Raw genomic sequence first — 25,073 nt, 5'->3', positions numbered from 1 at the left:
CCAAGGGTATAAGAATGCCCACACTGTCCCCTACTCCGGCGAAGACTCTAGAGAAAGACCTAGATTCGGAAGAACTCGCGCAGGCAATAGGCGCACTGCATACGGGGAAAGCTCTGGGGCCCAACGGCATTCTGGTTGAATTCTATAAGAAAGCTGCATCCCAAATTATACCACACTTACTCAATATGTACACAGATAGTTTAGAGACAGGAATCCTGCCCCGAGATCAGCGATTAGCTACCATAGTAGCAATCCATAAGCCGGGCAAACCCCTGCATGAATGCACGTCGTATAGACCTATCTCCTTAATTTATGCGGAAGCGAAAATACTAGCAAAGGCACTAGCAATGAGGTTGCAGCAGCACCTCGCCACAATAATCCACCCGGACCAGTCCAGATTTATGCCGAATAGAAACACGGCCCTTAATTTGAGGCGAGTACATAGTGTCATTGCACGTAGAGATACTGTAGCGGAGGACGCAGTTATTCTATCACTTGATGCTCGAATGGCATTAGACTTAGTTGAATGGCCATTCCTCTTTCCTGTCCTCCGACACTTGGGCTTTGGTCCTAGGTTTTGCGCATGGGTCCAATTACTCTATACGCAGCCATTGGCGCAGGTTGTAGTAAATGGCCATATATCGACAGAATTCCCGTTGGGTAGGGGGACACGGCAGGGGTGCCTTTTCTCACCGCTCCTTTTTGCACTGGTGCTGGAGCCATTGGCCGCCTAGATACGTCAAGACCAGACAATCCATGACTTAAAATGGACCATGGGCTGGGAGGATTGCATTTCGCTATATGCGGACGATGTGCTGCTGTACCTGGCATCTCCGACATGCTCGATTAACTGCCTCCTGGACATATGTGCTTCCTATAGGTGGGTCTCCGGATATACCATAAACTGGGCAAAAACGCTTCTTTATGTGCTTCACGGTTCCCCACCACGACTCCCACAGGGATGCGACATTCAGATAACAGACAGGATATTTAAATATCTAGGGATCTATATAACGCACGATAAATCACAATTCGTGGCTGCAAATCTCACACAGCCCCTGATGCGACTTCGACGCGACGTCAAGCATTGGCGTTCGCTACCGCTCACGCTACTGGGAAAAGCAGCCCTATTCAAAATGATGGCACTCCCCAGATTCCTATATGCACTGCAGAATACACCGTTCCCAGTCACCCCAGAATACTTCACAGCGATAAATACGGAAGTGACTAGTCTGCTTTGGGATGGTAAGACGCCCCGTATTGCCATGCATAAACTTATAAAAATTTGGTACGACGGTGGCATTGCCCTCCCCAACATCAAAATGTATTATTGGGCTTCACAGCTGGTGGTCATAAATCAATGGCTTGATGCGCCCCACGACGACTCAACATATAGCATGGATAGACACCTCCTGGATAGCGTGGGGATTATGGGAGCGTTATACAATAAGGTCAGAAGGAACAACCTCACAGGCCCAACAGCACACACTGTACAGGTCTGGTATGAGGCACAGCGAGCGCTGGGATGGGAGGGTGTGGTGACACAGGCCATGCCGCTATGGGATACAAAAAGATTAGGTGCACTACGCAACACCAAAGGTTTTCAGCAGTGGGACAGGATACGAATATCAAAGGTTGGAGATTTGTGGAAAAAAGAGCAAATAATCCCATTTGCTCAGTTGCAGGTCACATATAGTCTGGCACAAACACAAGCATTCCGTTACCTACAGATAAAACACGCACTGATGGCAATAATCCCAACAGGAACGCAGCTTGCAGAATCCTCGCCATTAGAGGATAGACTCCTGATGGATCATCTCAACGAAAGAGCCATTTCCCAAACATACTGGAAAATAATAAATAACCAGTCAGATCCCACTGCAGCCCTTAAAACCACATGGAAATCAGAAGTTGGTGAGTTAGATGACACAGATTCGCGGGAGGCATTGACATCCCCTAGGGAGGTGGCAATATCGTCCAAATTCAAGTTGGTACAATTAAAAAAAAAATCCTGCATCGCACTTATTATACCTGGACTCTCCTCTACAAACTTAACTGGGCAGACACGCCACTCTGTCTTAGACAATGTGGGGGAGTAGGCATACTGTTCCACACCCTTTGGATCTGTCCGGAGATAAAAAACTACTGGAAGGCAGTAATGCGCACACTCTCACAAGTTACAAAGATTGCGGTTCTCCCAGAGCCCAAACGATGCCTCCTTAACAAATGGGAGCCCACGGACCTCAATCATAGGGCTCAGGACTGGGCATGATGCTGGCGAAGTGTAATTTTGCACAACGCTGGGGATCCCGACACACTCCTACCCTTCATCAGTGGTGTAAAGAAACTGCAATGATAGTGGAGAAATCAGTTTACATACACAGGGGGTGTCCCAAAAAATGTAGATAGGTGTGGGGGGAATGGAATGCTTACCCCGGAAATATATGTGAACTCCCAGGGGAAGACTATTTGTCAGACATCAGTGAATGATTAGAGCACAATAAAAAGAGGATGACCGTTGTAGAAAGTCCGGCTTACTTACAAGATACTACCAGTACGAACTACTGGCAGCTGTACGATTATATTGCTCGCTGAACTGCTATGTATGCACCATCAAATCCTATAATACTGTATGCAATGTTTGCATTATTGTAAACGTTAATTAAAATGTTTCTAAAACAAAAACAATAAGCTGTATACTGAGCCTATCCAAATTCGAGACGGCTACATTAGAGAGCTCAACATGTTTCAGCCTTGGTGACCTATAGAAGTATCGAGGCTTTCATCAGGATCATAAACCGCAGCTACTGCTAAAGTGAAAAAGTGCAAGTGGTGCAAATCAAAATTGAGAATGACATTGGAAGTAACAATGTCGTACTTTAGAATTTGGGACCGCGTAGGAGGCAGGGCCCTACCCCTGTCTATCCCGGTATTAGCGAACCGCGAATGGTTAATGCGGTATGTACAAGTGCTTTGTGTAACGTTTTAGCTATGAATGCACTGTGTATACGCTATTATACATCACTACGTGGGTTCCATTTTAGAGTGGTGGCCATCTTATGGTTGCCCTCACATAGGCTACATAGCATGAAGCAAATACGGGCCTTTTAGAGCACATGTGCCTTTCTTTGACTTTTCTTTGACCTGGGCAGCTTGGCTCCGCTGCCCCAGGTCAGTCCGGTCTCACGAGCTCCCCGTCCTCTGGCCACCTGTGATTAGCATCAGGGCTTGACACACCATAAAGCCTTTACATTAAACACGAGCCTCCAGCTAATCTCTTTCGCACCTGACTGTTCCTGCTTTATGGCTTGTTTTTCAAACAGGAGATGCTCATGTTTATTGGGGCCTATCGATATCTGATGTGGGATCTGAGCCTTGCTGGGTAAATAATTGTGGGCTGGTTTGACTGGAATGTGGGATGGTCATCATGACTCTTCCTTTTCGTTTGAAATGTATACATCCAAATGACCATGCCATAAAACTAGGAATGTATGCCTGAAGCAGGATATTTTGTATTTAAGGAGAAGCCCGTTTCTGTGATTTTTAGCAGTCTCCTGAGAACATACACGCTGTTGTACTTCTAGGATACCTGTAATTGGTCTGCAGCCAATAAACTGATCTTTGACTTCACCCAGAAGACTCTGTGTTTCTGTAGGTCTGAAACAGGAAGAACCCGAAGTCATAGGGTGTGTTCCCCTGCACCGCTGGGCTTAAAATTCCCAGTACTTCAACAATGGTATCTTAATACTGAACCAGATACTTTCGTGTTCAGTCAGATCCACCGATTCCACCTGTAATGGAAGCAGACAAAAATAGTGTATATCTATAACTGTGACACATCAAAACTGACCAAACATATGCCAAACCATATTGGGCAAGGCTTATTCATTGCTAACTACAGTCAGTGACCAGTTGTGTGGCACTTACCTATTTAGGTTAGTAAAGTAACCACATCTGTCCGGTACTACTAGTAAAAGGTACAAACGGAAACCTAAGGAAAGGAAAAGAGGTTGTGGCGTAAGCAAGAAATGTAAGAAATAGAGAGATCTTAGGGTATCAGGCAGTCAGAAACAAGCAATATGGTATTGATAAGAAACCAGTGTAGCTGTATATTCTGGTAACCATGAAAAATCATATATGTGACCTTTACAGTTATGCCTTCGAGCAGCGCTGGTGTAAGACAATAGGCAAAGGACCGTGTGAGAGCCGGACAATCTCCCAAAGAGTAGCCTGTCACATAAAAAAAACCTTGATTACAAAGTACCCGATCTGCAGAGTACGATTCGCTTTAGAAACAAAAGTAAGCATGGCGTCGAGAAACTAATCAAGGCGAATATTAAATTTTGAATTATTGGGTTCTTAAATTAGTACTCCTTTACAGACAACCGCTGACTATGCGGGAAAAGGACGCATAAGCGATGTATGTATGGGATTGGGCGAGGAATGCACTAACCCCCAGACGGAGTGTCCCGCGTGAATGGCAGTGCTCAAACCGGACAGACACATCACACAAACTGTAATTGTGAACGAGTTATTTACCTCATAACCTGCCCTTGTGGCCTTGGGTATGTGGGAATGACCATACACAAAATACATATACGAATACAAGAAAACAAAAGCACCATTAGGTGCGCAAAACAGAACACACTATTTACAAAACACTTTCTAGAACTACAACATCGGGCAGATTCCCTGTCCTGGGTGGTAATTGACAAACCCAATTTCTGTGCTACTACACCTGACCTCACACTTAAACTCCTGCGCATTGAGTAGCGGTGGGTGTTTAGGCATGGCACGTCCAGGGAGGGACTGAACGATGATATCCCTTGGCTGTCACTGACATGATCAACAGCCCCTAGTCTACACACCCCCACCCATTGAGTGCGCAGGATGTTAGTTCTCCCACCATGGCGTTTAGAGTGGACATACCTAGTTTCCGATGCTGGCATATGAATATAATTGCCAGCCCACCGGATGCCACCCCCACTTGCACTTAGCCAGTTGTTGGTCATATATACTGCCATTTACCTGGCTTGAATGCACCAGCAATCATACCCCCGAGTGCTCTGGCCAGGGCTTTACCATTGTTGCCATGATATGACACTTTTTAGGCGGGTATACCCAGACAGTTTTCCAATAAGGCTCCACTTGTAGCCATTGGTTATTCGCCTTCGGTGTTGTCACACACACGGGTGCTTATTAGACGTTCTTCATGGCCCGAAGCTAGATGCATTAACACCTTTGTCAACACTATTAGTCACCCGTTTCCTTTCTTTGGAACTGTCCCGTTCATTGTGATCAGAATCACTATGTATTGCCCAGGCTTCGTGCATTAGCTAGACTACATTTCCATGTTCCTCACTTCTTTACCATCACTCCCATGAATCCTTGCGGTCGGAAGTACAGTCATATGAAGTCCTGGCGCTTGATCACTAGTTTGACCCTGCTGTTAGGATAGACGCCGCGGACCACGCCTCTTATTATTTGCAGTGAGGTTTCCTACGTGCCTTTACGGTCTGCCACTGCACGCTTTTACAATGCCCGCACCCTGCTAGCACTTATATGTAGCGCGTATTGCCAGTTTGAGCACCGCCGTTCACGTGGGACACTCCGTCTGCGGGTTAGTGCATTCCTCGCCCAATCCCATACATACATCGCTTACGCGTCCTTTTCCGGCATAGTCAGCGGTTGTCTGTGAAGACGTACTAATTTAAGAACCCAATAATTCAAAACCTTATATTCGCCTTAATTGGCTTCTCAACGCCGCGCTTACTTTTGTTTGTGAGGGGAATCGTACCCTGCAGATTGGGTACTTTGTAATCAAGGTTTTTGTACGTGACCGGCTACTCTTTAGGAGATTGTCCGGCTCTCACACCGGTACTTTGCCTATTGTCTTACACCAGCGCTGCTTGAAGGCATAACTTTAAAGGTCACATATATGGTTTTTCATGGTTACCAGAATATAGAGCTACACTGGTTTCTAATCAATACCATATTGCTTGTTTCTGACTGCCCGATACCCTAAGATTTCTCTATTTCTTAAATTTCTTGCTTATGCCACCGCCTCTTTTCCTTTCCTTAGATTGGCGTTTGCACCTTTTACTAGTAGTACCGGACAGATGTGGTTACTTTACTAACCTAAATAGGTAAGTGCCACACAACTGGTCACTGACTGTAGATTAGCAGTGAATAAGCCTTACCCAATATGGTTTGACATATGTTATGTCAGTTTTGATGTGTCACAGTTATAGATAAGCACTATTTTTGTCTGCTTCCATTACAGGTGGAATCAGTGGATCTGACTGAACACAAAAGTATCTGGTTCAGGATTAAGATACCATTGTTACTTCCAATGTCATTCTCAATTCTGATTTGCACCACTTGCACTTTTTCACTCTAGCAGTAGCTGCTGTTTATGATCCTGATGAAAGCCTCAATACTTCTACAGGTCACCAAGGCTGAAACATGTTGATCTCTCTAATGTAGCTGTCTCGAATTTGGATAGGTTTATTATACAGCTTATTGTTTTTAATCCTGCCACAGGGGAGCTGAATAAAGTTCTTGCTACCTCTGTAGGCTGTTTTAACTTATACACTTTCACTCAGCACAGCACTTTGTTTTTTCACACACCAAGCTCACATAGGATTTTTTGGATAACCCATGTGCCCACATTAAAAAACAACCCTGAGCTCCCTCCTCGTAGAGAGGAGGTTGTAGCCTGTGCTGGAACTAGGTTCTGACGCGAGAAGGCACCCTATAATGAAGCATGACACCATTGGTGTGTGAGGGGAGTTGTCCTTTAAAAGGGACATTCCCTCTTTTCTTTTGAGTTATAGTGTTCTCTCTGTACACATCTGCATTCAACTGACATTTGTTGGACCTGTGCGTTCTTTTGTGTGTTTCAAAGCCAGAGAGTTCCCAGAACACACATTCACTAAATGTTGGTGTTGCTGCTGCAGAGTAATAATTCTTGGTAAAGCTAGGGAAGTGTCTTCAGTAGTCTGCTTAGTCTCTGAGTAAATTCCGGTTGTCTAATGCGTTGAATGTGTGTTTGCTTTCTACATGTAGTGCAGGCAACTGCATTTTTGTCTAGACAGAAATGTAACCCTTGTATACACCAGTCCAGCAGGACCATCTTAGCTCTCATACACTACTGTCTAACTGACAGTGATTCTGTGCTGTAACCTGCTCCGCATCCCTTGCTATGGACGGATTGGGAGATTACTGGTGAGGGGAGCCACACAGGAGCAGCAGTCACCAACAACACAACATAGTGCAACTGCACAGATTCTTATAGTATAGTAATGCCATGCCGCACAGCCACCATGAACCACAAAAGAGTGGACTGGGCATGAAGGGGTTTTCAGAACCTGTTCAATCCTAAACATCAACACCCTCTTATTCCAGCAATCTAAAGTCACACATTTTCTACTGTAGAAAATTACAGTGGGTAAGCCCACATTGTCACATATTGGAGGAATGACTTGAGCAAACTAGGTGGGTTGGGGAGAGTATGGAAGTGGCTCGTACCCAGTGAGAGAAGATTTTTTACCCTGCGCCTTTCTGCGGCTAAAAATAGGAAACAATTCTTCTTGACAGTTCGCCACACTCCTTTAACTCCGAGCAAGAAGAATAAGATACACAGACAGGACCTTTTTTCCAAGGGTCAAATCAGTAGAGGATGGTCATTTGCACATGTTCTTTACATGCTTTGACATTCATAAGCTATGCCACAATAATGCTTAAACCTTGATCTAGATTATACTGTACAATCGTTTGGCCAGAATATAACAATTCCGAAAGACTCACTAATCACACACATTTTGATAATGGTAGTAACAGTGGTGATGAAGCTAACACTAGTGAGAAATTGGAGGTCAGGTCTCAGGATCCACCAAACCTCAACAGTTTTGTAAAATAAATAAGACAAGTGACATGGTGGAAATATTTAGTAGCTGCATTCCATAAAAATGCATGAAAAATCAAAGTTTGGCAGGAGGTTAGTGGTATAATATATGATTCCCATCCGGTTCACAATCACACACTAAAAGCTGAAGTACGGGTACTTGGACAGCCATGGACACAGGGGAAAAAGGAAGCGTAATGATGCCCAAGATATATTGTGCTCCAGAAATCACGTAGACCCTGAAGGCGCCAAGTTAGATGAGTACATATTTTTCCCATTTTAAAGGGCAATGATTACAAGATAAGGCCAAGGCTCTCAAATAGAATTAACTCAGCGTATTTAACTTGAAGTTTCTCCCCCTATGTCTCTTTATGAGGACCCCCTAATAAAAAAAAATTAAAGTTGATATTTGGGGACAAAATTAGTTTTTATAGAAAATGATCAATATGAGAGTTCTGGATACAATTAGGCAATTTCCTGAAATTAAAAAACTGGTACTCAGTGAAAATTATATGCAAATGATCAGTTAATATTTAATTTCGAAAGTAGCTGAAGCTGGTAATTTATGCTCATTTAGCGATACACTGCTGATGTTATGACGACATTAACTTGATGTAAAAGATCATTTTGATAGCGATCTTTTTTCATAACAGAAACATTTAAATATTTTAACAATTCTTCTTCAGACCTGCCTTAAAAACCTATGGTTTTAGCCAATTCCTTTGTAATAATGTTTTATTGTTGTATTTTAACAAATGTTCCTTCTGAGAAGAATGCCATTTTCCACCCCATAACACTGACAATCATAGGCACTCATTTTACTTGCTGATGTGATATTGGGCAGGTTTTACAACATGTTCCAGAGTTACTTTTGGTTTTTAGCTTTGTGATGTTACAAATCCTGTTTAAAAGCTCCATGATTATGTGTTCACCAAGGAAATGGCTGATTTGTGAAGTTTTGCTCACGCCTGTTTATCTATACTTTCCTTCTTAGGAGATCCTTTGCAAAGACCGAGGAAATCGTTGCGAGATCCTGCTATTCAAGCTGGAAAAGCTCTGCCTGAACGTGGTACATGTCAGCATTTCAGGAAGAGTTGTCGGTGGCTAAGGTAAATTGAATGGAGTACAACTGTTGCTTATAGATTTAATTGTCATGCCTTGGCATCATTTTGTGTGATACTGAATACAGATTCATTAAAGCAATGATGGAGCCATCAAAAATAATGTTTATAGTTATCAGACACATTGCCAGAAAAGCTACAGGGAGTGGCCCTGTTTTGCATTAACCCACTGTACAGAGTCTAAATGTAGAATGAAAAATGTCCTAGCTATTGTAACTGAATTCTATTAAGGACACACAGACGAGGATTATGCTGCACTTTTGACATTGTATTAAACAGCAGCCATATAAAACCACAACAAAAGACTCCGTTTTCCAGAAGCCCATGGGAAAAAACTCAATAGTTTAGCATTGATTTACCATCCAATCAACGATATCAGGGACTCCTCTATAGTCCTTCAAATCTGTTGCCGACTTCTCTTTCTTCCTGCAACCAAGATCAAGTAATGTAGCCTTTGTTCCTGCTTGGATCCATTAAAACTTTATGAAATATGGAACAAACATTAACACACATGATATAAAGCGTTGGAAGAGGAACAACAGCATACATACCCTCTAGATAATCTGAAGTTCCAAATAAAAAGGACTACAGCATAGTAGCCACCTGTACTGAGAGATCCCCTATTTGGGAGGGATTATGTACCATAACATAGGGTGGGCTAATCCTCGCCTTCATGTCCTTAATAGAATTGAAACTTTCTGTTACAACAGCAGGAAATTGTTAATTTTGTGTCAGGACCTTAGACAAGTATCAGGCAGGCTTTAAGCTTTTTCGTCACCAGCGTTGCGACGCTAGCAGCTGGTTTAAAGTAGAACCTCTTGAAGGTAGAATCGGAAAATCAGTTTGCTGCATTAAAGATACCCTCCAGGCGAGCCCAGAGGAAAAAAGCTTTTGAAGCCATGGCTCCTCTAGTAGAGTGAGCAACAAAAACTGAGGTATCGATGCCAGCTTCATGCATAACTCATCAGACCCATCTAGCATTAGTAGGTGAGGATGCTGCCTTAAATGGCCCCCTAACTACTGGGCTAGTGAATTAAATAAATATTGCAAATTTATTTCAAAAGTTGGCGAAAATGTAGTGAACTTTGCAACATGTTTCCTTTATAAAAGAGAACTAGAAGAAAAATTACATACAAAGAAACAATTAGGCCCCTACTGAAACTACAGTTCACCCACCACAATACACTTAAAAGAAACATTGAAAAGTACAAACAATGTAGATGCAAAGCCCCAATCCAACAAATAACACCAATTTTCCTACTTACTTGTGAAATCTTAAATCCAAAAATCCTCAAATCCAATGATATATGATGCATCGGACACAAAGAGTGATCTTTCCAGCTCTAAATCCAAATGAAAAGTGAACAGGAGATGGACAAATCACTGGGAGGAGCCTACTGGACAGGAACAGGAAGTTGAAGACTCTGGGGCACCTCCTTCCTCTTCAAAAAAAGAAAAAGGACTCCTTGCACTAAAAAGTACAGTCAAATGTCAATCTGTGGAGTTTTTTAAACAAAATCATCCTTTCGAGTAGGTGTGGATGCTGCTCTAGTGAGATTCTTCTCCAGATTGCAAATTCTGGGTGTTCGGGATCGCGATCTTCACAAAGGTTCCGCCGGAAGTCTGATGGCCCGCCCGAATGATGTGTTCGCGATCGCACACTCACGCGGGACCATTCGGCTGGCTACCAAATATCGTGGCCCTCGCGAACGGTTGGGAAATCTCGTCGGCAAACAAAGGCATCCCGGTAAATCGTTCCTGCGCGCGGAAAAACGCATTTCGAGCACGCGAACACAAAACAAACTGTGCTCCGTTACAGAGTGCGGAGTTTTCGGTAACTCCGCGATCTACGTGGCACGTGGAGTTGCCAAATATCCACAAACTCCACGATAGGAGCGGATTTTACGCCCAGGGTTTATTTCTTTATGTTCTATCTCAGCACGAGACATGCTAAGGCGATCCCATTTGAGATATGATGGAGGTCACGTGCCCTAGATTCAAGAGTGATTAGCACTAACCAGTGTGAACGGCCGGCTGAACTGCCAGGAAAGATCTAGTGTCCCCTCACTCTAGAATCGCTATAAATCATCTCACTGAAGTCATGGCTCTGAATAAAAGAAAAGAAAAAAGGTGGAACTTAAATGGATAAACAAGTTCAAATGAAAATAAGAATATACGTAAGTTCATTTAAATACTACTGATGTTTGCATTAATAGAACTGCAGCTAGTTTATCAACAAGTTCAGCTTAGGAATTACAAACCTGTTTTACATACAAGCATTCAACTTAAGTCCTAAAAAGTTAACAAATGAATTAACATTTTTCCTAGAACAAGCATGAAAAAGCAAATAAACAGCTGGTTGCAGGACTCAGAAACTGGCCATTTCTAGAATAAAATTTGCAACTGGACTTAGTTTGGAATAGTAAAGACTCATCTTTCCAACATGACTGCACACTCGAGAACTAAAGGCGAGGAAAAACCTAGGCAATGAAAGGGTTTAGCAATACTTAACAACACACATTAATAATATATAAACAGACTCGGTGTACGAGGGGTTCTTAAACTAAAATATACATTTTATTTGTTATTATTTTTTATGTAAATTCATAATAAAAAGATAAAGAAATTTCAAATAATGAAACTTAATACATGTGACACCAATATCACAAATATATATTGCATACAAAACATGAAATATGATGCATAAATATCAAACATATAACAAAAAGACATATGACAAGAAATTCATTGTTGCTGGTTGGAATTCAAAGTGGCTGAATCTTAAGACAAGTTCGTAATAATGGGTCTACACGCGTTTCGGCGCAAAAAACGCCTTCTTCAGGACGGCCACAGCAACCTGAACAAACATAGGAGAACAGAATATATAACATCCATACAATAAAGTCAAATGAACTTTGCATACCGGTTGCAAACAGTATATATGCAACTCAAATTAATGACAACACGTGTTTCTGTGTAGGGATGGCATGCAACAGAACATTCTTGAGAAAAAATGAAAATTAATTGTAATAAAGCAAGAATAAGACCAGATCGGGAGAGAAAAGAGTAAAAAGATAGAACCCAGAAGAACACCGATGAAATGAATAAATGATTTACAAACTCTATAGATATAGAGTTCCAGTGATGAGAAAAAAAAGAGAAGAAAAATACGTGAAAGAAAAATGATAAAAGAAGTGCAGAATGAAGAAAAGAACCAGAAATAATTATTGAATGGAGTAATTTAAAACCATATAAGCTGGAAATTTGAGTAGAATGCGGCAGCTGAAAATAGTACCAGCTTACCTAAGATATGTCTGTATTGGGAACAAAAAGTAATTAATGGCCCGGAGGTAACTCAATTACCTAAAATAGAGGGCAATAGAATGATGAAGATTTAATGTCTGACCCTCAGCATCACCGGTACTTAAATAAAATACGCCAAGGTGCTGTGTGGCCTCAATAGACTTACTGCTGAAGGTTATATCAACCAACTTGAACAGGAATGAAGATGACAGGTTTTCAATAAAGAAAAATTATCAAACACAGGGACTCCACAATAGTTGCAATATCCAGTGGTAAAAAATGAATGCTGTGAAAATAGAAATAGGAATTACTATTTAAACTACTGGTATAATTGCAAGATATAAAGCAGGAAAAAACATTGCTAAAATGTCAAGCTAGAATGTTACCTTTAGAGTTTCAGAAAGATCAAAAACCCCAGAAGTGGCTAATCACGATAAAGCCATAATTTTATAGACGGTGAACTTTCTAAAACAGAGAAAAAAGGGAATCTGTTTAGAGGTAGAAAGACATCTTGTTGGTTGTGCATAACATCACTATAATGTAGTATTACCTTTAGAATTTCCAGAAAGCCAAAACTCTGCAAGAAACGGCTAATCAAGATAAAGATGAAGCCGTAAATAAAGATAAACTATCTAAAAACAAGAAAAAAGAAGAAAAAAACTTGATTTGAAAGTTGAAGGACATCTTGTTAATTATGCACGATAGATAGCGTAACAAGAATATAAAGACTAAATTGAACAGACAATAATCTACTTTGTAAAAACTACTGCAAAGATTTAATAATAAGCTGCATATTATAAAGAAAATGAATACAAAGGCTAGGTAGAAAGGGTAATAAAACATGAGACTGATCATCTAGCTGTCTAGCATAGTCTGAGCCCCAAGGGTTGAAGGTGAAACCATCGATGTATGTTAAGTGAGGCACTACCACAAACATAAGGGCGAAACAGCAGCATAAACTAAGATGGTACCGTATTGTCTGATGCATTGGCCTCCCAAATAGAATTTTGAACTTGTGAAGGATGCACCAATGATGAAAATTAGATATCTCGCTCATCGTTACTACATGAAATACGGGTGCGAGGACAAAAAAGGTTAACCGCTCAATCTTACGAAGCGGTAACCGAAAGGAAAGATCCACTAACCTGGTAAAAGTCAAAGTGACGGCCCGTGAATCGGTTGGCGTCTCCTGTGTGGAAGAGTCGGCAGAGAAACACGATGGCTTATATGCGTGTAAAGCCGACTGAAGACTTCCTTAAACTGCCAATGCGTGATACGCGGGGGGCGGGTCAACGTAATGGAAACTGAAGATAGACGAATCCTCCATGTGTAGGAACAGAGGAGGATAATTTATAATATAGTTCGTAAGGTAAGGATCCTTATGAATATAATAAGGAAAATAGTAAAACACGGGTGGAACAAATGACTGAGTCAAAAACAGTTGCACTGGAAATACTTAAATATACTTTTTAACAAAATTGTATCTCCAAATGTGCAGCGTTGCATGGAAGTTTGAAACTAATAATAGAAATCCTAGCAATAACAATGATACAGACTTTGAACAATATATGTATGGCCTCTCAACCGAGCAGTAACACCAAGTTTTGAAACTCAAATTAACATAAATGTTAAAACATGAGTATAGAGACACATTCGTTACAGTCAAGATATGGCTGTGTGATCAGACAAATTACAAAGAAAATAAGAAAGACCAGAACTCTGGTGTCAGATCATTTTAATCATATCGAATCGCATTCTCCCAGGGAATTTTGTTGTTTAAACCCCGTTTCCAGGTGTCTAGGACAAAAATCCAGAACACTTCACGCTTCTTGCGTATAGAGTCACTCCTAACACCTGGTGCAACCTCGATTTTTTTTTTTCCAGAATGAACCAGCGAATATCATTCGCTGTATGTTTGTACTGTGAAAAATGATTAACTAAAGGCGCATTGGTTTTTCCTGTGTTAATGGCTGAGCGATGTTCCGTGTGACGTACATGGAAGGCACGTGACGTCTCACCAACGTAGCCTAATCCACAAGGTCACAACACTCGAGAACTAAAGGCATGAACAGTCAGTAGTACTGCGCTATTCAGCTAAATGGCTCATCAACACTAGTAAATGCTATATAATTGCATTTTACAATATGACATATTTGCCACATCAAAAAAGGTGTTAATGAAAGCTAGTATTGCAATGGCTACAGGTTACAATTTTGAGACAAAAAAGTTTAAACAGCACTGAAACACATTTGAAAGTGCTTTTTTATTTTAAAGACCTAGATCTATACAAATCATAACTTTTTATAAATAATGCATGATGTCATGTTATTTGTTGTGAGTATACAACTATATGTTTATTCAAATGCACCTTAAGTGGTATACTACTGTCTTTCTGCACTACCAGGAATAGGGATCAAACAGTCCTGTAATGCAGCAAGGAAGTTGCAAAATACCCCTCTTGAGGAATCCACAACCACAAAAATGTTGCCTGTGGCTCCAAAAATGTTTGCACTATGCCTTAATATGAATATAAACTTTGTATTAAGTGAATGACATCGATCAATGAGTACAGTTGTGTAGAACAATTGGATGCAGATGTTCAGTCTCAAAATGTGTTCTTTGGGTAAAATGAATCTACCTTAGTTTGCCCGATTGTATGTTCATTAGAATAAATGTACATATGTTTAGATTCAGTTCTTATGTGCCGGATAGATGCCGAAGTAGCCTTCCTACTAGTTTCTTTATGCAACACCATATTGTGGTGACTGGATAATAACCATAGCTAAAGAATTTGCTGTAGCTTTTATATACAACTATTCTACCTCTAATGATTTCTCAAAATACTTTTTTGGGGTGTTAGAGTAAGGTTATGATGCATGGCTGGTAGAGTGTGTGTTTAGTATTGTGGTCTCCGTTGGAAGTTATTTGGAGGCTTGCTCCAAACATTCATTAGTAAATGTGTGGCTATGCTTAACCATGGCATGAAGCAGAATGATGTGGGAAACAGAACCATATTTGCCTACATTTCCCCTACTATGATTACCATTATTATTTGTTATGGTGACTAAGGGGTGATCTGTCCCCGTTGTGCTTTTTGAGCAGGTGCTGACTGGTAACCTGGCTAAGAAAGGGAATGACCCAATGCAAACCAACAGGCACCTTTCTTACATGGTGCACTCAGGCAGATTTGATCTGAAAACAAATGATCAAGCTATCCCATTTATATATGGGTTTATGAGATCCACCCAGGTTTGGAAAAAATGTGTCACAAGAATATTTTATATGAGACCCAGTGGCACAAGGCAGCGAAGGTGAAGGTGAAGCAACCCTAAGAAATGAGAAGATGCTGTCACAGGACGCCACTTGTACATGAGACTCTGGGGCCCACTCTGGAACAGAAGATGCTACATCCCAATCTTTTGGTGTGATAATTATTGATAAATATTCTTGACAGAAAGTCAATGTTGGAACAATAAGTCCCTTGCATGACTCTGAATAGTATGCTTACCTACCTTTGTTGTTTTTCCTGTTGTAGTCTATTCCTTCAGTGAGTCCAACAATCCATCAAGAATACTGATGCACCTTCATGTTGCATAGATTTAGACCCCAGAGGATTGCTCTAAAGTTGAGAAACACTCACTGTCCAGGATTTGGTGGATTTATGGTAGTGACAGCATGATTCCTACTAAAGGTGCAGTCCTTTTTGCCTGTATTCTTCAGTTGGGGGGGGGGTCAGCCACATAGCAACTTTTTTGCATTTGTCCCTTAAAAATGTATTCATACGTGGTTAGGATATGTGTAAAAGAATATGTACACTCAAGAGGTGCTGTGATTAGGGTTAGTCTTCCTGACTGCCGCCCTTCTGCCAGACTGTGGACTGAGTATGGAATAAGAATCCTGTTGGAAGACTTTCAAGCACACTTTTTGTTGTTAAAGGGGGTTAATGAACAATAACTTGCAAAGAAGAGTCTGTTTGGAAAGGGCTGAACAGTCTAGCTGCATGAGGACCTGTGGAAGATGTTGTAGTTGTGAAGTCTGTGCCACTGCAGGTCACAATGTCACTAAGGTACTATACAGGGAAAACATCAACATCTGTCTGCATCACTCGGGGTACTGCAGGGAAACCCAAGTCTGTGCATATTTGCCTCCTTCTGAAGATATCTTTCCCACGCTTCACTTTTTTAAGTAATAGACCCGCCCTTCCAGAAGTTTGGTTCTAGTTACACCCCTGCTGTAGCCCCACACCCCCAAAAACAAAAAACACAAGGCATCCCTGCTGTCTTGTGGGCTCTGTGCTCATGGATCATGGTGCATTCCCAAATCCACAATCCGGGATGTGAGAGGCCTCATTGGAAAGGGAGGATTCTCCCATTTCCAGTGATGCCTCAAATTTGTGTGTGCCTGCTCAGAGAGCAGTGTCACTGAAGAAAAGCAGAGATACTCTTACCTGCTCCTCATGCTGCTGCCCCGTGGGAGTTCTGAACAGTGCTTTTGTTACTGATGGTCAGGGGGTGTGGTGGGGGCTGAAATGGAGCGATTCTCTGTCACTCCCTTAGGTGGTCACATGAGGGGAAGCCACTGGTGAGAGTACCGGAAGTTCACCCATGCTTCCTCCCCCCAACCCCCCCTCTCCCCCCCCCCCCCAATATGATCCGTTGACATCCATCGCACTGCTAAGGTAACTTATAGGTGGGGTTAAATATCTCTTGTTTGTATTCATTATGACTGCCAGGCAAGGCAAATCTGGCAGCCCACTGGTGGAAAGGTCTCTTGTTTAATGGTTTCCACTGGCAGAGTCAGCTGAAACTGTGCTGGCAGAGAACCTGCAGTTGTATCAACTCTAAAAGGGGCTGGAGGAGCATGAAGTTGGCAAACAGAAATTTGGTGGACGTCCAGAATACACCTACCAGTAAGTGCACACATCAGTACTTTGTATGAGGGTCGTACAGGCTGCAGCAAGGGTAACTGCTGTCTTGCACAAATCTAAGGTAAAGGAATCTGGATGTGCAACAAAGGGGCAGTGTGAAATTATTATCCTTTTTCTGATTTAAATGCATTTTCTCAGTCCATCTTATACATTTGTTGTAGATTTCCTTGCTGCGGTAAGGCCTACCCTTGCGATATTTGTCACAATGCAGCTCAGAATCATGAGATGGAGCTGGCCACCAGAATGATTTGTGGCTACTGTGCAAAGGAACAGGTAACCTCTGGGGTGTTGTCCTTTCATTTCATGTACCCTCTTTATCCCCTTACTGCTGTTTGTCTTGTACACACAGATGCAATCTCTTCATTTTAATTTATTGTATGTCGGTTACTCATTCAGTTATCATCAAGAAAGTAAAATATGCTATGATAAGTTTGAATTTCTAAATAATATGCCATACGCTGTCTCTGTAGTATAGTATACCCTTTGAAATGAAACTTCTTCTGTCATATTTCTAGCAAATTTATTAAACCAACACCTTTCTTGTGCTACAATTATGCAGTGATCCGGTGGGACCATTGCCTCTTCTCGCTTCGTCTTTCTGCATTGGTGTTCTTTTGGGGAAGGACATACATTTATTAAACCTAGTGGAATAAACCTTGGCGAATCTAACAAGACTCTTAGGCAAGGTAAGCCAAGTACAGTCTAGTTAAGGGATGTGGAAAGCGGCAGAAATTAGTAGTTGTACTGTTACTGGAAGCAGCTTGCTGTTTCAGAACTAAATGTGCAACACTGCAACGTTCTGTTGCACTAAAGGTTTGTTTCCTCAGCAGACATATTGCTGCTCAGTCTCAGTTCAGGTCTGTTTTCAAGGTAGTCAGTTCCATTTTTCCTGAAATAATTTCCTGGCAGGGTTTGCTTAATTTCCAGAGAAAAATTGGGCATTCCCCATTAAAGGGAGTGCATACCTGTTCCTTCTTAAGCAGCTGCCAGATGATGCACAAATATATTTATTTCCATTTACCTCTCTTTCTTTCTCTAGTTTTAGGCTGGAATCAATAATTACAAAGTATTTTTATTTATAGCTTTTATGTGTGTAGAAGGCCTTGACCTGCAGATGCCGAGAAATGCGCACGCCCTGGCCATAATAAATATGCTCTTAACTGAATCTGTTAAGTGAAAGTGTCTAAAGGGTAACAAATCTGGCTCATTCCTCCTGACTGTCCAGGCAGCTGATCAGCCTCCAACTGGCAAGTGGACAGTGGATTTAGAGGAAGGGTGTATTAACATTTGAAGTAGCAATGTTCTCGCCTTGTGTTTTGCCTTATGACTTCATCTCAGTATCACTACCCCAACTTAAACAACCAAACAAGATTTTGGGTATTTTTCCCTGTTTGGCATGTGTGGCAGTAGATACACATGCTTAACATAAGTCCGCAATCTAGTGTTGGGCTCAGAAGTGTGCAAGTTGTTTTTCTTGGAAGAAGTTATTTGAACCACGTGTTATAGTGACTCCTCTTCTTGCTTGCGCTACACATGGTCATTGATTCAATTTTTAGATTGTTTTTTTCCGCCGCCGGGTTTGGTTGTGTGTTCCGCTGCTCCGGTCAACACCGTCAATAGGATCCTTTTCTATTACCTTTGATATTGTTATTGATCGAGATTCATTATATTATACATCTAAAATCGTCTAAGAGAGATTCGATTCCATTCCGGCCTTACCGGCCTTTGCCCCCTCGGGCGGAAATTCTCTTAGGCGTTTTTTCATATACAAAAACTAATAAAAGGTATGTAATGGACACCTTTTAAATTCTGTCCTTCCTGTCATTCAAATTTCCCTCCTACCGATTTACACAAAGTGTGTAATTCCAGCCTCTCACTGGATCATCAGGAACAGAACTGCAAGTCCTGTAAATTCTTCAGGTCAAAGAAGACTCTTCCGTAAAGCAAGTCGAATGCAAATGTCTCGACACAGCATCGAAGATACAATAGACATATTCGGTTCAGAGGAACCGGAAACAGAAATGGAGGTAAATCCGTTGGCTGTGGATCAGGGTACTTTCTTTCTAGAACAAAGCTTCGACTCTGATGCAGAAACCCTTAAACCTGGGCAACAAACCGTGAGTAAAATGCCCCAAAAAGTTACAGCCAAGGTACAAAAGTCTGCTGTTCTTCACCGCCTTGGAGCCATGGTCGGCACTGAACCACTGATCACAGAAAGTCTGGCCTTGGCTTAGCTCCAAAAAGACAGCCAAAGACTATCGATCCGAAACAGTCCACCTCCGAATCAAAAAAATCTTCGGAGCAAAAAACATCCAAAGCAGACGTGTCCACGTCTTCGGTTCAGTAATCCTTCGGATCTGAAAAAAACATTCGGACTTTAGCTCTAAATCTAAAGACTCAGATCTGAAACACCAGTCACCCAGGCATACAGGGGACAAAATCTAGTCTAAAAGACGTATAGTCTTTGAAAAATTGCAACAGCCATTGAACAATAAACAAAAACCTCTTCTAATTAATCCAGATACAGGAAGAATACTTACTAGAACTCCTCAAGAACATGTGATTCCTGCAAGGAAAAGAAAACAGGAGGATAAAGCCACCAGTCCACTCCTCCTCCAATACCACAAACACCTTCACATCAGCAGTCTCCAGACCATGAGGATATACACTCAGAAGTGTCAATACACTCTTTAACAGGGGATGGGGGTGATGATCAACACACACTAACCCCAGAAGATGACTGGGATATATTTGACACAGATCCTCCTGATGACACAGATCCAGACCTTTATCCCTCTAAACTCTCTCCACCAGATGATACTCCTACATATTATGACCTAATAACTAGAGCAGTAAATATTCATAAGGTAAGTTTGCATACCGAGGAAATAGAGGATGACTTTTTATTTGAAACTCTTTCCTCCTCACAAAAATCAACCCAATATCTACCAATGTTAAAGGGTATGCTTGGACATACTACTGATATTTTTAAAGAGCCCTTAAAATCTAGAATTATTACTCAAAAGAATGGATAAAAAATATAAACCTCCCCCAACAGATCCTACCCACATTAGGACTCTGCTTACACCCAATTCCTTAGAAGTTGCAACAGCACGTAAAAGAGTAAACTCTCAAGCTACTGGTGATGTTCCACCACCAGATAAAGATAGCAAATGTATAGACGCAGCAGAAAAAATGGTTGCAGCACAATCTTCTAGTCACTGAGGAATTGCTAACTCTATAGGTCTGTTATCAAAGTATGACGGTCACACTGGGACAAGATGGAAGACATTTTACAACATCTCCCAGATCAATTCAAAAATGGGCATACCAAATTACATAAGGGGCGCCCTTGATGCAACTGATACAGGAGCTAGGGGAATAAGTACCAGCCTTATGCTAAGAAGACATGCATGGCTAAGAGTATCTGGGTTTAAACCACAAGTGGAACAAAATATTATATGTCTTCATATTGATGGCGAACAACTTTTTGGTCCCCAAGTGGACACTTTAGTAAAGAAAATCAAAAAAGACAATGAGACTGCAAAGTCAATGAGGGCACTACAAACGCAGTCTTAAAGGGGCACTTTTCATCGCTCTGCATATGGCAGGTGGTCTAAAACAACCTCCACATACACATTCACCCCTTTTAACAAAACTCAAACAAGTCTCCAAAGAGGATATTCTAGAGGATCCTACAGAGGAAATAATAATAGGGCTTGAGGAAGAGGAGGTTTTACCACAAACATTTACTCTCCTATAACCAAACAGTGACTCAACTACCATTCCCCCTGATCACACGGGGGAAGACGGTTCTTTCCATAATGGGTAAACATCACATCAGATCAACGGGTGTTGGATGGTTATTGTCTGGAGCTAACCTCAACGCCACCAAACATACCACCTTGTTTTCACAAAATGTCTAAACAACATCAAAATCTGATAAAAGAAGGAATTAAAGCTCTATTAAAAAAGGAGCAATAGAATCAGTGACAATACAACAACAGTGAAAGGAGGTTTACTCCCTTTACTTTCTAATTCCCAAAAAGGACGGAACTCCAAGACCCATATTAGATCTCAGACTTCTAAAATAGTATATCCAATCAGAACATTTTCATATGATCATGTTACAGGATATAATCCTATTGTTCCAAAAAGGAGATTTCATGACAGCATTGGATCTAAACGATGCATATTTACACATTCCAATTCATCCAGCGCACAGGCAATATCTCAGGTTTGACTTCAATGGATAGCCCTTTCAGTTCAAAGTGCTACTGTTCAGGATCACCACAGCCCCCAGAGTATTTACCAAATATCTGGCAGTCGTAGCAGCCCATTTAAGGAGACACAATATACACGTATTTCCATATTGTTAGAACTGGGGGTCTCTAGTTGGCTGAGGTAGGTACCTTAGCCCAAATAGGGACCCTTGTTTCTAGTCAGAGCAAGGGAGTTACATGCTGAAGATAACCCCTGCTCACCCCCTTGGTAGCTTGGCACGAGCAGTCAGTCTTATCCCAGAGGCAATGTGTAAAGCGCTTGCGCAACACACACGCACAGTAACAACACACTAGGCACACCACAAAAGAAACTCCACACAAGGTTATATATGAAAATAGCCTTTCTATTATCCGAAACACATTAGAATAGTAATCACACAATATACTCTGTGCCAACTGGCACTAGGCAATATTAACAGGGGATTATATACAAGACCGGGCCAATCGGGCCACTGTCAGAACCATTAGAACTCATGTAGTAGTAAAATGAAACAACCAGTAACTACTGGCACAGACACTTTGCATAAATCACATTAGGCATAAGCTGTAGGCATAAACACATTATGCATGAACACATTATGCAGTAACTTAGCAGTGCACCCTAGTAACACTACCACAAGGTGCATACATCACCTTAGATCCTTGCGCCCTTCCACCATCCAAAGTAGCCCCAGGCCAACTGGCCTTGCACTAGGGCTCGAGCGCCCTTTTGTCCAGAATGCAAGGGCCACCACGGGGATACTAAACTTAAAGTTGCCCCATGTTGCAGCTGCCCGCCACTGCGGTGCAGCTGTGTAGCAAGGGAGTACTGGCACTGCAATTTGCCTCGGGAGAGCACCACTCAGGGACTCAACTTAAAATGGCCCCAACGTTGCAGGGAAGGCACCAACAAAGCCTTGAGAAGGGCCCTACTCACCGGGCTCTTTACTTGCCTCCTCCGTATCGCAGTCAGGCCCCCCTCACAAGACCTCTTGGCTCCGCCCGGTCCCCCTTCTGGGACACAGAACTTCTCTGGGGAGCTTGCGAGGCTCCGGGCGGTTTCTCCACATCAACACCGGAGCCCCGCCTCCACTCCAGCATCCTTCTCCTGTGTCCCGCTCAGCCACGCTAATACTGCTCGCTTCTCTGCATGTCACCCGGGCCACCTCCTGGGACCCGGGACTTTGACGCAGAGCCCGTGAGGCTCCGGACAGTCGTGAGACAGCAGGCCCAGCCCACCTCCAGGCAGCTTTTCCTGACTTCCGGGTCACATTGTCAGCGGCCTGGTGACTCTCCCTCGGCGCAGAATGCAGGGTGGGCTTCCACAACGAACTTCAAGTGTGGGGTGGGCACCCGCTTGTCAATAATGCACAAATGCGGTGTGGGCACAAGTAAAAGTAAAGGCAGATGCGGGGTAGGCTCCCGCTGGGTCAGCCGCGCAGGGTGGGATCCCTACGCTCGGGATTCCCTCGGCAGGCACCTCTGCAGCGCCCTACCAGACGCCAGCTCCTCCCAGCAGCAAAAAGCCAGCGCTCTTCAGAATAGAAGTAAAGCGCTCACCAGGCGCTATAGTCCAAAGTCCAGGGGCACAGCTGGGTCCAGGCAGGCCAGCACACAGGGCCCACCAACAGGGAAGCAGGCCCTCGTGGCGGTCTCCTCTTGGGGCCCAGCAGCAGCAATTCTGCCCAGCCAGACGAACAGCAACCCAAACATATGGGGCTCTAATACCTATACCCCTCAAAGCCTTTGAAGTCTTTGTGCTCAAATCAGTTCTGGGAGTCTCCCTGCCAGTGACACTTTCTTCCTTTGATAGTGGGGGACTGGATCCTCAGTCACTCAGCAGAAGATGGAGCCATTGTTTTATGGCAGCAGCCCAGGCCTCTTCACCTCCGGAGGCAGCGACTCCTCCCCCCTACACTCCAGATGCAGGTCAGCCTGCTGCTGTCTCACCTCCTCCTCTGGGTCAAGACATTCCCCAGATCCTATCGCTTTCAAATCCAGACAGTCAATCGACAACCAGGCAGAGACACACAGAAATGTTAGAACACAAAACCAGCCACTTCTAAAAGAGTGGTTTCTAAACACACAACGCAATAGCTACCTTCACAAAAAGATGTGTAATTGAATTGTGAGTTTAGGCACACTAAACTTCACCTCTCCACCTCTCAATCTTAAGCCTTTGGGAAGATAAGCTGGAAACATATTACACAGTCTTCCCCATTCAGTCCTATGGGCAAGATGGCCTTTCAACAGTGATAAACGATATGAGAGTATTTCAATATTAGAACACGGTACACAACTCAGTATGTGTCCTACCTTTCACATACACTGCAACCTGCCCAGGGGGGTACCTTGGACCTACCATAGGGGTGTCTGATGTGCATAGAAAGGGAAGGGTAAGGCCTGGCAAGTGGGTGCACTTGTTAGGACAACATGGCAGTTTAACAAACTGCGAGCAGGCTTTGCAGTGGCAGGCCTGAGTTCTCTCTTTAAGGCTACTTGTGTGGGTGGCATAATTAGTGCTGCAGGTCCACTGGTAGCATGTGTATTACTAGCCCTGGCACACATAGTTCACTTTACTAGGGACTTTGCTAGTAAGGCAACCATACCAATCATGGGCATCTAATTACCATTACACTTTACACAGGGAGCACTTGCACTTATACACTGATCAGCAGTGGCAAAGTGCCCAAAGCATCTAAGTTTAGGAAACTTTAGCCAAAAAGGGCCACGTCCAACACATATCTAGATGATTGTCTTATCAAAAACAAATAACACATGTTTGCAAAGCACTCAGACAACAATCAGCTTACCACACGAACTAGATTTCACAGTAAATGCACTAAAATCACACCTACAACCACTGCAAGTACAGCCTTATTTGGGAGCAATTCTAAATTGTCAGACATTAGTCGCTTACCCAAATGCAGCCAGATTCAGACTTTCACAAATCTGGTGACACTATTTCAGCCTCATAAACAAATATCTTTGAGAACAGATATGCGTCTCCTAGGAATTATGGCCTAATGCATAGCCAAGGTACCTCATGCCAATCTAAGTATGTGTCCTCTACAACAATGCCTGGCACAACAATGGTCTCAAGCGGAGGGTCATTTGGATGATCTGGTGTTGAGCCTAGGGCGCACAGCTGCTGCAGATTCTGTGGACTCACACTGCCTGCTGATCCCGGGCTGTTCGGCGTGTATTCTTCACTGCCACTGCGGGGGAGTTACAAATCCCCCCCCCCTGGAAGCCCGGTCGAGGGTCCTGGTGTCCCAGCTGCTGCTGCCTGCCGCCGGCCATTGCCACAGCTGTGGGAAGGGCCGCAAATAGACTAGGAAGCCCCAACAAGCCTCAAAGCAAGCAGTAAGTAGGCCAGCAAGGCTTTGTGGCTTAGAGGGGGTGACAAGCGCAGCAGTCATCAGCAGACGGCTGCTGAGTGCGGGCCCGTACCTGATGACGTACCGTACCAGTACCACGGAAGCGGCCCAACCAGGTTAGGTGTAGCTTGTTGTCTACGCCCAGAGTGCCCTGCTCGTCCGGCTTTCCTCTCA

The 25,073-nt window shown here is 42.9% G+C and overlaps 1 protein-coding gene across 4 annotated transcripts in view; it reads left to right on the top strand.

Moving 5' to 3' along the window:
• Window positions 1-25,073, top strand: part of LOC146860205 (uncharacterized) — a 515,433-nt gene that overhangs the window by 470,604 nt on the left and 19,756 nt on the right. For all 4 annotated transcript variants that reach the window (XM_085644046.1, XM_085644048.1, XM_085644047.1 and 1 more), the window contains exons 9-10: window positions 8,901-9,015; window positions 17,419-17,530. In XM_085644046.1, coding sequence (XP_085500172.1) covers window positions 8,901-9,015; window positions 17,419-17,530 — 227 coding nt within the window. The remainder of the gene's footprint in view (window positions 1-8,900; window positions 9,016-17,418; window positions 17,531-25,073) is intronic.

The sequence above is a fragment of the Triturus cristatus genome, chromosome 3_1 (assembly GCF_964204655.1).
Source record: "Triturus cristatus chromosome 3_1, aTriCri1.1, whole genome shotgun sequence".
In the NCBI taxonomy this organism is placed as follows: Eukaryota; Metazoa; Chordata; class Amphibia; order Caudata; family Salamandridae; genus Triturus; species Triturus cristatus.
The sequence above is the reverse complement of the archived record's forward strand: the minus strand, read 5'-3'. Positions and strand labels throughout refer to the sequence as shown.